Source organism: Passer montanus, unplaced genomic scaffold (genome assembly GCF_014805655.1).
Source record: "Passer montanus isolate IOZ18808 unplaced genomic scaffold, ASM1480565v1 scaffold26, whole genome shotgun sequence".
NCBI lineage: Eukaryota > Metazoa > Chordata > Aves > Passeriformes > Passeridae > Passer > Passer montanus.
The window spans coordinates 1173342-1186879 of NW_024367261.1; the positions used below are offsets into that span (position 1 = coordinate 1173342).

General features: G+C 41.1%; 1 protein-coding gene across 2 annotated transcripts in view; it reads right to left on the reverse strand.

The window, feature by feature from the left end:
- Positions 1-201: 201 nt before the first annotated feature.
- F13A1 (coagulation factor XIII A chain) overlaps positions 202-13538 on the reverse strand; it is a 59336-nt gene continuing 45999 nt past the window's right edge. For both annotated transcript variants that reach the window (XM_039712084.1, XM_039712085.1), the window contains exons 12-15: positions 13117-13404; positions 8909-9069; positions 5959-6095; positions 202-2168 (exon numbers count right to left, since the gene is read on the reverse strand). In XM_039712084.1, coding sequence (XP_039568018.1) covers positions 2024-2168; positions 5959-6095; positions 8909-9069; positions 13117-13404 — 731 coding nt within the window. In that variant the 3' untranslated portion in view covers positions 202-2023. The remainder of the gene's footprint in view (positions 2169-5958; positions 6096-8908; positions 9070-13116; positions 13405-13538) is intronic.

Consider the following 13538-nt stretch of genomic DNA (forward strand, 5'->3'; position numbering starts at 1 on the left):
GAAAATCTAAGGAAACCAGTAAAAATTATCCTGTAATATTATTTTTCATTTAAATAAATATAAATTTTTCTCCTTAGCACCAAAAAAGACACATGGCTCAGAAGTGCATTTTGTAATTTTTACAATGAAGATGCAGCAACTGGTGTATACAGTGCTGCTATGTAGAAGTAATTAATCAAACTACAGAATACAACACACAAGTGCAACCAGACACACTTTATTTTGAATTCTTATTACACTGTATTTATAAAATGCCTGAAATAGAAAGCAGGTTTATATGCAAGAGCACAAAATGGATAATTTTATTAAAATATGTAGAGATTGGTAAGACTGCTTAATTATCTAACACAGATTGTCACCTTGCACTGACAACACATTGTTCAGTCTCTTCTACCCCACAGGACTTTGACATGGCAATGTTTCTGATGTAGTCACATAAGCTGTACAAAATAAGCGTGTCCATTCCTGAAGTGAAAGCCCCCCCAATTCTGGTTTTACTGGATCCTGGGGTACTCCTAGACTATATGAGGTGGTATGAATTTTTTCTTTCTTCCCCATGCTTTAGTAAAAAGAGCAGCTGCATTTCTCCTCTCCCAAGACCTTAACAGCTGGTTACAGGCCTTACAGGAGTTGCCATGGGCAATGTGCAGCAACAAGAGGAGCAGAAGGGAAGGAAGGCATCTCCCTTGCTTTTCATTGAGACCACCAAATGACATGGCCATGCAGTAAAGCCCCAGGGTTTGAAGAGAAAGGTGTTCCTTTTAACTTTAGAAGAACAGGCTCTCCTGTGCTGTTAATAATACCTGATCTGCTCTTACACACACACACACCATGACCAGAGGAGAGGAGTTGCTGTGGCTTGTCTAAGTTTCTGACTCTCAGGATACATCTTTACTCCTTTCCCAAATGATTTCTGCCCCTCTGTATTCCTGGGGTTACTCATGTAACAGGTCTTCATTCTGCTTTAGCCATGATTCTTGGGAACTTTCAGGCACCATTTAATCTAAACTCATGCCCATATTTTTAAAGTCACCCCCAGCTACAGTGCAGGACACTGGCTAGGCTTGTGGCACTGGCAGGAGAAGACCCACAGGGTCCCTGCTCCACTCCTCTTTCCTCCATCCCACTTGCCAGCCTGGACTGCTCTGGGGCAGCGAACGCTCCTGACACACTCATGTGGGAGACGGGTCTACAGGGTGGGTTCAGGAGAGAAAAAAAGGCAGAGAAGGATGAAAAGAGAACAGGTCTTACACGAGAGATATGACCAGCAAGTGCAGGTTTTGTGTGATAAACTCTGAACAGAGGCAGAAAAACTGTGGATTTTCACCCAGCAAAGTAGAGGAACAGCACACCAGCTGCATATGGGGTCTGATGAGGGTAGGAAGTGAATCTGTGTGAGTGTCTGCACACATCAGAGAGTTGGAGAAAAAGCACAGGGAAGCTGCAAGACAAAACAAGGGGCTGAGAATATTCTAGAGATAAAACATCCTGCGAGATGCTTCCAGCAAAGTGAGCTCTCCACTAACCACAACACTATTAATTTGTAAGGTAAAGAAGACCCTTTTAGCTAGAAATACCTGTTTCTAGTGCAGCCTGAATGATCTACCACAACACTGTGTAATACAGTCTAAGAATTTATAACACTGGGTTCTTTATTTTTTTCCCTTCCCTTTTCAGTGAAATACCAGGCCTTAATTAAAACTAAAGTTCAGATTACTCTGGCGAATGGAGCTTTTCAAATTCCCTTGCAGCACTAATGGAAAAGACCATAAATACAAGTGAGCTACAGGAATAATATGACCTAGAATTGCCTTTAATTATATATAGCTAATTTTAAATCATTCAGCATCCAGGTGCTTTTTTATGCTCTCCCCAGTCATACCAATTAGTTTGTTTTATTAAGTTTTTTCAGCAGAAGGATGACCAAAATAACAATAAGCAGATTTATACCTCTCCATCAGCCACCCCTTACCATGATATTAAAAAAAAATAGCTAAATGAGAGAAGAAGGCAGCACCTTGTTTCATGGTTTCTGAATCTGGACATTCAGCTCACCATACACATGCCTCAAAGCATCAGAATTCAGGCTTGCAATCAGCTTCCGTAAACCTGGTCGCAGTGGGGTAAATTTTACCTCCCAGGTCAATGTAGAGTTCATCGGGATTCTCCTGAATAAAAAAAGAGAAAAGTTTCAATATTGCAGTCAGCCAGTGCTCTCAGCCTGGCACAAAACTGGAGAAACTGAAGGTAGATAGTATAACGTGTCTCAAATTTTTATGTTTCACTCATTCTCATAAACGTCATATAAATTACTCTCTCCATCTTCTATTTCTCTCCAAACTGACCCTGTTAAAGCCTTTTCTAGCCTTTCCTCCAGGCTAATTTTAAATTTCCAAAATGAATCCATTTTCTTCTGCCTCCTGTCACTTCCTCTCATGATCACCTTCAGAATGACCTTCTTTATATCTAACATATATTTTTTTTTCTACTTTATAATTCCATCTTTCCTGTTTATTATAGCCTATAGCCTGGTGGTGATTTCCTAAATGGTTAGGTAAGTCCAGGTGTTCAGGTCATTCTTCTGCAAACTTCAATCACTCCTGCCCTGAACTACCCTGCCATCAGCAGATCTCCTCAGTGGCCCCTTCAGATGACTTCTTCATGTCCATGCAAACAAGCCAAAATATTCTTGGCAGTCTTGCTGTTGTTGGTTACTCTTTTACATTATGTATGAGTCCTGATAACTCATATATAAAACAACGGCACTCTGCACTGTTCTTGATTTTCAACTTTTTGCTACAATTAAGATGCATGGACAGCCTCAGGTATTGGGTTTCTGTGTTTTCTCAGTGCTTTCACAAAGTTCTGTGTGCAGATTTTAAAGGCTGATATTTATTGATTGATTGATTGTGTTTGGTGGATGCTGGGATAAAACTGCTCCAAAGGAAGCAATGGAAAAAGCTTGTGGGAGCTATTTATGAAAATGTATTCTTTTTTTCCTCAGCATTAAATAAGAGGATTCTAAATTCACTGAAAACAATTGAGCAAAGTGAGAGCAAAGCAAGCCTATATTTCAGTCACTGTTTCAAATTCTCATCTGGTAGGATTTGGTTCTCAGGTGCCATGTCATATGCCAGGGTCAGGACAGAAATGTCTGCCCAGGATTAGCACAAGCTTCCACAAGACAGGAAAACTTAATTAGCTCTAAATGAGCTAGCCTGGAATCCTCCCACCTGAGTATTTGTTTCAGTGCAAGTCTGCCCCTGGTAAAATGAGGTATTCCAGCTCCTTTTTGCATACACAGATAGAGGCACCTTGGGACACGTACCCACTTTCAGGAAAAAAAAAAAGCAGAGAAAGATCATATTTTTGATGTGAGCATGTGCAGACTGCTTCCAGCAAGTGTTTTCCCTTTTTTTATCTTTGTTATTAATGAGAGAGATTCTGTTTCCTATAGCTGGTCGGTTTGCAGGTACCAGATGACCACTAAAACGGAATCATGATAAACCAATGACTTCAATTGCTGAAGAAAGTAAAATACCTTTCAGAGTTTATGGGAATTATCTGCAAGGGATTATCTGAATGAAAAGTGAAGAAGTAATCATAGAAGTCTGCTGGGCAGACTTCTTGAGGGGTCCAGATTCTCTAAGGATGAAGGTTTTTGGGCCACAGCTTTGCAGGGCTCCAGTGAGAGAGGGTAGCACTACCATGTTTGTTTTATACTGCTCTCATCTCAGTACATATATATATGTGTATATGTGTGTGCACGTGTGGGAAGAAAATAGCTGAGCTGGGAAACCAAACCTGCCTTTTCCTGTGTCTCTACTGTCCTGTTTCTAAAACAAGTTGCTTCTTTCTACAGATGTTAATACTAGCTTAGCTCTGACATGTAGAAACACCCAAAATTACTTACCTGCTAGTGTGAAAGTATGCTTGGCTATAATCGTTTTAGCACTATCCATCACTGCCTGGTTAATTCTCATTTGTCATGCAAAGACTATGCCCTGAGTAAGAGCTGCTGCTGCCGCCGAAGGCTTTTCCATAACTCAAGCTCCTCATCTGTCTGAGGCTAATAGCTAAATATCAATATCTTTATCTATATATAGACTTTATGAATGGTCAAGACTGAAGCCCCCCAGCCACTGCATTGCCAGAATAATGTTGTATTATCTAGGTCACACGTGATCAGTTTTTTGGAGCCACTCAAGTGATACAGAAAAACTGAAAAGTACACTGAGGCCAAAAACCTTATCCCCGCATAGAACTGTAAAAGCTCCATCCCATATGTAACAGTCCCTGGAAAACAGGGAAGTGTTGAAAGGGTGGGGAAAACCTAGAATGTGTTCAATTCTCTTTGCAAATGGAGTAAGCCACCCTGATCTGATTTTACTAGGAGAGAACTAAGTGATGAATGATTCTGCATAATATGCTGAGCCATCATCACACTGGAGCCATTTATCATTTTGAATGCATGGAGATAAATGTGATTATTATTTAAATAAACTACAACTGCTCCTTGCTCTGTCCTCCATGTGTAGCACCTGCATCCTACATTCATCTCAGAGAAGTTAAATCTTAAAATGACTAAGCTGATCCATTTCCATTTTCAATGTTGCCAAGGGCATTACTGAAAAGGGGAAAACATGGTGACTCTAAGTAAAATGACGTGTGTTCTGTGAGTCATTTTTCTCCCCTAATTCTTGTGCCTTTGATGCACCTGATAATTTCTGCATCCTTGAAGGTGAGGGCAGTCCCCAGCAGCTTTTGGATCGAAAAGGATGCAGAACAACAGGGGAGGCTGGCACAGCTGGGCAGCAATGAGGGCTATTGCCACAACTTGTGTAACTCTTGTGGACCATGCTGAGTCATGCTCAGCAGCATCTGTGACATACCTTGTGCACAAAGCAAACACAGTATGTTGCCCTTTCATGGTTATTTTTCTATCAGCTCTACTCTGGAGATTGGTTTTGATCTTTTTATCCCTGTCCCAGGTGCAGTCAGGATCAGACTTCCCCTGCCGGCTGCAGAGGATGCTGACAATTTATGCAGCTGCTGAAGCAGAGGCAATTTCTCAAACTCCTTTTACACACACCTGGGGACCATCAGCTCAGGTAATGATAGATACTAAGCCCAAATACATAGATGCCCATAGCCTCAAAATTTTCCAAGTTTCTTTGTTATATACCCTTGGCTAATGTTAAGCTCATAACACTGAACTCAAACAGAAAGAGGATTTACAACTTGCTTAGCATAGGGGTATCATGGTATCAGTGTAAGGTGTGACTCTGAGAATAATGAAGGTGACTTTCCTTTTCCTCAGATCTGGGAGTGCCCTGTGCTGGGAACATGTCTGTGTGCCAGGACAGCCCTGTGCAGTGGAGCTACTTCGGGGAGCCGTGCACTCACACACACACCGCAGCTATGCCAGCAGACTCTGCAAACAACACACATTTTGTGTCTTGACATGAGCTTGAAAAGATCATCTGAGGTACCTGAACGTCTTGTATAATCATGATTAACATGAGCAGAGAAAAGCCCTTTCTGAAAAACAGCGCAGGACTCGATTTGCACATGCTGAGTGAGCGGCAGTAAACACTTCAAGTGCACGATTAATCTTCCTCTCTGCAATAGCGGCTTGTAGGTGCTATTGTCAAGTGCTAAAAATAATGTAATACAGTGAAAAAGTAAACTTTGAGCTGCACTAGCAACTACCCACAAACACTGCCAATTCCTCCAACCCTGGTACTGAGCAGATGAAATGCTCTCACAATCACTCTGGATAGCCCGGCTTCTACTGACTATTGAGACCTATAGCTCCCCTGTGTATTGGATTTTAAAGTACAGAGAGATTGTTTGAATTAAATTACTCAGCACAGCATTAGTTAAGTGTCTCTTGTGAGCTTCCTACTGTGAGCAAGCAGGGGACAAACTCCCAGCTGGTTGTGCTTTCTTCCCTACCCGAACTGCTTTTTTATTGTTCTCAGCATGCCAGGTCCCTCGAGGCGGAGCGTGACGTTCTCCAAGGTTTGTTTCAGAGGATTGGTGAATTCCACAATCACAGATGTTTCTTTACCAGCTACCAGTTCACCTTTGGTCTGCAAGACAAGGAAAGGACAATGCACCAGAAACTGATAATAACACACACAGTACAGGCAAGGCAGAAGAACAGAGCACACAGCAAAATTGCAGGAGGGAAAGAAAACCTAGTGAGAACAAAATTGTTGGATGGTACATTTTTCCATCCACTGTAATTTTCCCTCAAACCACATGGCAGATCAAGAGGTTGGCCCTCATTTCAACAGAAAACTAGAAATCTGTATCTACAGTTCTGGAGCTGAGGGCCCAGATGAGGGTGAGCCCAGCTGATGGGGCCTCTCTCCCAGACTTTGCCCACCTTCTCAGGCTCCCCACCAGCACTGAAGGGATTGCTCAGGACATAAGCTCCAGAAGAGAAGGTCAGGTCTGACTACCCTAAATTAGAAACACCAGGTTATATGGTTACACCCTCAAAATTGTCATGCCCATCTTCCCCTTGCTTTTGCATTCTCTTATTGTGCTGTGAAGGGTTTCTGACTTTGCACATGTGCCTTATGGAGGCCTGAAGGCCAGCTTTCCTCCAAACCCTGTGTAAGCAAAAGGGCAATATATTTTGCATTGGAAAATAGTAAACTTCCAAAGAAATGTGTTTTTAAACAACAGCTACATGAATGGGGACTGGGGTCTCTTTATCCCCCTGGAAATTCAGTATTTCTCGCAGAAAATGTATACTTATTTTGCTCTGGCAAGGGTTTTTAACTTATGGCTGGCAGATCTTCCAGCCCACTTCATGGTCCATCAATGGATTTAAAGGGCCTTGAGAAAGGTAACTAAGAAAATCAAGTATCTTGTCAATATATTTAAAGTGGTTCTTTAAGGAAGTATGACATTTGCAAAAAGCTGCATAGGCTCTGATCTAAAGGATTACTCTCTGCCAAAACCCAATAAAATAACTGGAGTAAAGGAGGAGATACAACTAAGCTCTCAATGGCATTTGGCCACCTAAATATGTAAAGGGACATCACTGGCATTTTCAGAAGTCTTGGCTCAATTAGAGATCCTATAACATCTTAATTTCAATTGATCATTTAGGATCACTGGGTGTGAATCAAAATCATCCTGAAGTCCCAGACTTGCAGCTGAGACTATGATATGTATTTGCTGCTCTTATTTTTGTAACCTGATCTCAAGGTTAGAATACTGTGTAATTTCCTCAACTGTTGAGTCTGCCAATCTTCTTAGACCAACAGACAAAGATCAAAGGTTCATCTGACGACGTAATGGGAGATTAATTTTTTGACTCTTCTCTCTCACTCTCACATCAAGAAATTTGGTCTGCCAATCACACCCACCGAACAAACTTCACAAGAAAACTAAACAGATAAACTATCTTAAATTTCATTAAAAAACAATACATCAAAATTTCCTCTATCAATACATGCTCACACACATGCACACACACCCCACCCCCATCCCTTTAAAAAACCCAGCTTTTAAAATTTCAGTGTATTTTCATACATCTCAAAGCAACAGAAAAGAGAAAAACTTAGTTTTACTTGGAAACATAGGTTTTGGACAACAGTCTATTCCATATGTTAAAAATCCTTTCTTCAGAACAGCAGAGAGGAAGTTTCAAACTATTTTGAAGTTGAAACTCTGAGATGATGTAGAAAATGTTCTGTTTAAGTATTGAATTGAAAGAATTCTTTATTTTTAAAATTTGGTTATTGAAGATAGGCATTTTACTTGTCTTGTTTACCTCCTCTCTGGAATGCTTAGTCTCAAAAATATTTTGTTTGAAAATACATTTATCTGATCAGAACATCATGGTATTTCTAACGACCATGAAACAGAGTAGATTTGTTGGCAAATTTTGATGCAGTCTTGATCCGCTTCTAAGAAAGCTTGTTTTGCACTTGCTACATAAATTATTATATGGAAACCTGAGCACTAGTTCAAATAAATATATAGAGGGGGAAAAGTTGGATTTCTTTCAAGGTCCTGAATTTTACAGAGCTGTATTCATACTTATATAAAGTTTCCTGAACATTGTTCTGATTTTTTTTTTCTAGTATTAGGAAAAAAGCATATCCAAATTCCATCATTCAAAGCAGATGAAGGCTTGGTGCTTTTGAGACTAATGCAATTTATTTGGATGCTCAGTTGTGAATTGAGAAGTTTAAATCCCAGTTAAAGGGGCTTGTTAAATTAATCCCAGTTAAGTTAAAATGCCTTGTCTTTGCCATACAACGTAGGCTCCTTGTAGTATCACAGACATTACTCTTCGTTTCCATAGGTACCACACCACTATCTGCAGAAACGCTCCAGCTTTCACGGAACACCACTGATTACATTTAGAGTGGCAGCAAAGCACTGAGGTCCTAAGACATTGTTCTGAATCAGTGCTGCCCGTTCAAGTTTGGAGAAACTTTCCACAATACCTGTGGAAGCTCTCCCAGCAAAATCACTTCAATGGCAGTGTTCTTCACTCTTCATCAAGAGGCCTGTGTGCTGTGTTGCTTTAAACATAATAGACTTTTGAAGTAGTTAAAGAACTTGAGGGACTTGAGTGAGTAATCTGTCTTACCCTTTGAGTTTCATCAGCTTTCTCAGATCTTTTCCCCTCTTTCTTCCACTGAGATTATCTCAGCTCTTCCCTACCAGTGCTGCTGTCAACCTGTCTCTTCAACATAGGGATGCTCAATGCGCTATAAAATGTAGCTATACACCCTCACACCCTCCAGCCAGCCACTGCTCTGTAAGGTCCATGTTAGATGCTCTAATGTGCATCAACACACACACTCCTCCACCCCACAAGTCAATGCAACACCCTTGTAGGGAACACATTCCTTCCACCACAACCTTGAGCTACCTTGATCCGCAGGGCGGGAATATCCAGCATTACCGCCTTCTGCACGGCCAGAATCTTCCCCGTTTCATTGATCCGCGCAGTCACAAAGAAATGAAAGGAGGCTTGCTCCAGCAGGTCACGCATGTACTCGCTCGATTTGATCATAATGTCAAAAGAGGTGGCTGAGGGGAGACACAGGAAAGAAAAAAGGCATCTGAAGCAATCTTATCACTAACTGCTCCTCTCATCATGGCCAGTGCCAATTATATGAGTAACTTGGAAAAAAGGTGGCTTTCGAGCTAAAAAATTGCTTTGATTTTTTTTTTTCCCTTGAACTGATTTAATTTCTCTACTACACCATTTCCCCTCTAATTTTCCCCTGTTTCCATTTAGGCTGTGAGCTTCTAGGGGCAAGGGCTGGGTTTGTGCACAACCCCTGCCCAGTACCCTCAGCATGGGCCAGGGCATTATTGAAGGCTTCTAGGTGCTACCACAAAATAAATGAGAAGGAAAGCTGGAAATACGTATTTATTGGGCACAGATGTCCAAACTACCTTTTGAGTATCATTCCTGTAAATATTTGCTCTTTCAATTTACTCCTGTTCTAGGGATGCCACCAGAGCAGCAACAGAGGGGTGTGAGTCCATGCAGGTTACCTGGGAGATCACCTGCTCTCCAGGACATGGCTGGATATTTGCCTTTGTTCTACACTGGACTTGCCTGCAAAATTTAGCAAGAAGGTCTTCCTGTCACCACCATGCCCTCCAGAGAGCTTTCACGTGCTCTCTGACAATAATTATCGGAAGAAACAAGTCCCTGTAGGCTAGACAGTTGAGAAGCAGGGAATCATTAATTTTAACTATATTGAACTGCAATTCCCAGGCCAACAATGGTGTGAGAATGTGATGCAGAGAATCAGACCTGCTAACTAACTGACCAGGGAAAATATATAGACCTGGAGCTCTTCTCTCTATAAACATTCATTACAACCCTAGTAAAGACATCAAGATCTCCCATCTGTTACCTATGATGATTACTGTTATCTGTTATTTGCATTGTATTTGTGACATACACTGGAAACACTGAGATAATTGAACTCAGTTGGGTAAATGACATTCACCCCTTCTCGCTCTTTTGATCTGCTCACATCAAAACCAATTCCTTGATTTGGTTTCAAAGCTATTCCCTTGGTGGCCACCTGACCTGGATTTACTAGGCCAGCCTTAAAATTACTTGATGTGTTCCTGCTTCCTCCCTCTCACTCTTCATCTTGTATAAAAGAATTTCCCATAGTACCCTTAACTGTAAATTATAAATCAGGCAAGGTATTTCTCATCTGAAAAGTAAATAAGTAAATAAGTAAATAAGGTAAATAAATAAGGTAAATAGTTACAAACCAGGAGAAATTTACTTTACAATGGAAGAAAAGATAAGCTTTCTGGTTTAAATTTAATCACTTCAGGGAAAAAAAAGAAGAATATATTTCCATTGTCTTAGCACTGGTTGTGCTGATAAGTTGTCAGTACCACTTACTGCATGTGGGAAAGCCAAGGGAGACACAACACTGAGTTGCCTTATAGTTTTTCAAAAAAATACAGAAAACTAAATATAACTCTGTAGATCCCAGAGCACCTTTGAAGGCACTGGAAGGTTTATGCTATTCAAATCCTCAAAGATGTTTTCAGCCCACACAATTCCTTTAATCATTATTCTGAAAGTAATTCATTCTTTTCCTGTTTGAAAACTTAGCTTGCCTTATGCTTTCAGTATTTTGGGCTGGAAGAATGCCTTTAATATATCTGTTTAGCATTGCAATTTTTTGTTTTATATATATATATATATATATACACACACACACTTCTTGACCTGAACAAATCTGGCTTGGGTGCCTTGGAAGGTACCCTCCAATTACATCCCTGACAGATTGTTCTCATACACTTGCAGATAATCACACTACCTCCTTCACACTGCCCACCTGCTCAGACACTATTCCTGATTCCACATGTACTTCTTTCCAAGGAAAAGGTGAAAAAATTCATGCTCAAATTTCATGTATCATCTTCAGAAATGGTGCAGTGGTGCAGTTTGTGAGGAGTTTTTGTCCTGTTGCCAAACAGAGTGCCCCACAAGTTGATGGCTGTAGCTCAGATATAAGCAAATTCCCACCTTGAAAAGTGGGAATAACTTTAAAAATGTCTCATTGTCCAGAAGCAGTGATAGGGACATACTCTTGGTACACATACATAAACAACCATGTTCTGTTCTTTCAGGTGCCTCTCCCCAGTCTGCATTCACTCACCATCGCTCAATTCAGAGTTTCCAGCACTATTTCAAGAAGCTTTTTTTCTTAGCATTTACTTCAATTAGAAAAAATGAATTGTGATGCTCAGTGATGCTTAAAAATCTGTTAAATTAATTTCTTGCAGAGAGGAGCCAGATGATCCTAAAAGCACTGCAGAAACTGTATTTTAGGTAGCAATACCCTACACAGACTTTTGATACAAGAGCAGACATAAATAAGTCCTGGAACCATGCACAAATCACACCCAGAAAATGTAACAGACACTTCTCCTACAAGGTGACTGAATTTTCCCTCATCAAAGAAGTGGCACAGAATTTAGACCAGGACTATTGAAACTGATTTTTTTGCTGTACCTATTCAAGTCTCCAAAAGTTTTGCAGTATTTCAGATTAGATATTTAGTAATTGATGTAAGTCACTATAAGCCCTCACACTGTGTTTTGATAGCATATATTGGAACAATCCAATGCCCATTTCCAAGCCCCCTGCAAATGATCCACAGAGCTAGAAAGAATCAGCAAGTAGCTCTCAGGGCTTTGTTACAAGCTGGAGGTACAAGTTTTATTAATCTTTACAAGAAGATCTTTATCAGTGGACTTCTACTTTGTGCAGAATAATGAGCTCCAAACAAAATGTGCCATTTCAGATGATGTTTAAAGTGAGGAAGAAAGCAGAGGAATTTTTTTGTGGCCTGATAGGAACTGTGGTTCCATGGAGGCTTCTCACTGAGACAAAACTAGTCCTCTTGGAAGAAAGAGGGCTCATAGTGTCTCTTGAGCTGGGATGAGGTAGAGAAGATAGAAAGCTTAGAGGTCAGCCAGGACTACTGTGATCCAGCAGCAGACCCAGTCCAGGAGGCCCATCCTTTGGGCTTCCAAAGTCCTGCCACTCCTCCCACACTCAGAAAGATTGGTGTGCCCAGTAGCAGTGTCTAGAAGGCAAAGTCATGGCTGCTGACTCTCAGCAGGGAACTCAAGTGAAGGATCCTCTACTTCATGTCTGTAAGTGGGCATGGTCACGATGTTTGCTGAGCTGGCAGCACTGACCAAGGACACCAAGGACACAGGCCTGTCAGGAGAACAAGTGATTGGCAGTCACTTGTTGCTAGAGCCTGTTAGGTAGCACTTGGAAGTACAGCTGGTCCTAAACACCTGTTGCAATGGTTGACAGGAAATAGATTATGTCCAAATTTAAAAAGGAGAACATCCCTCTTCCCTGCTTTGAGCAGTACCAAAACCTGCCCACAGCCTCCTGAGCTGGTCTGCCAGGAACTGCTTCTCTCATGAGAAGCGGGAGGCAGGATCTCCCTACTGTATTCCAGAGGGCACTATGAAAAGTAAATGCCGCATCTGTAAAGATAATTCAACTTTGGGGCTCCTGCCCAGCTGACAAATGTCCCTGCTCTATCATGGCACATTGTCATTACATATAAACTTTTTAGGTCACTGTAAATATGAAATCCTGAACCACAGAGTCCTCCAGACAGTCCAAAACCAGACATTCACTTGAATCTACTCAGAACTTGTCAGCTTCTACCAGGTAAGACAAAAAAATACAACCTTTTGTCTCTGTACATGACATCCTGTGGAACCAGATCTTCCCCTTCACTTGCTAAAATGCTGCTAGGAAAACAAAGCAATTCAAAGGAAAAACAATACCTTGCAGCTTAATACCTGTGCTCCTTTGATTTAGTTTGTACCAAAGAAGAAAAATTAACAATTCCCAGACATGCAGCTTTGTGTAAAAGAGCATTATGCAGGAAGAAAACAGCCTCAGCTTTAAATGACCCTGGGATCTAGCCCAGGGTAAGGAGGGGATCCTTCTGATACCCAATAGAATATTCCTACACCGAGCCACTAGAATTTGCTCTACCCAATGGAAACACTGGTGAAAGTTAATAACACAGAAAATAACTATGCAAGACTTACATGAAGAGGGTTCCAGTTTTGCACTGAAAGAGTGTTTCTTGAATTCACTTTTTGTGACTCCTGTATAAAACACTATGTTGCCCGAAAGGTAGGTGGTTGCAGTGTAGGAGTTGCGACTCTTGTTCCTGAAAGTTACAGTGACTTTAAAGTCATTGCCAAGGACTGCCTTTTGAGCTTGGAAGTCCATGTCAACATCTGTCTGTGGCTGGTATGTGGTGTCTTGGATACTTTGCTTTTTAACACCATACATCACAGCAGTCTCAAGAGCCAGCCTTTCCTCATCTGAGCCTAGGAATGAATGAAAACCAGACTTAGAAAAGAAACAGAAGTGCAGCGTTAACCCACCTACTGATCATAAGGGTGTGTCTTCCATAGTTTGTAGTAGCTGAAATAAACAGATAAGGATCATGAACTCTCCTGGG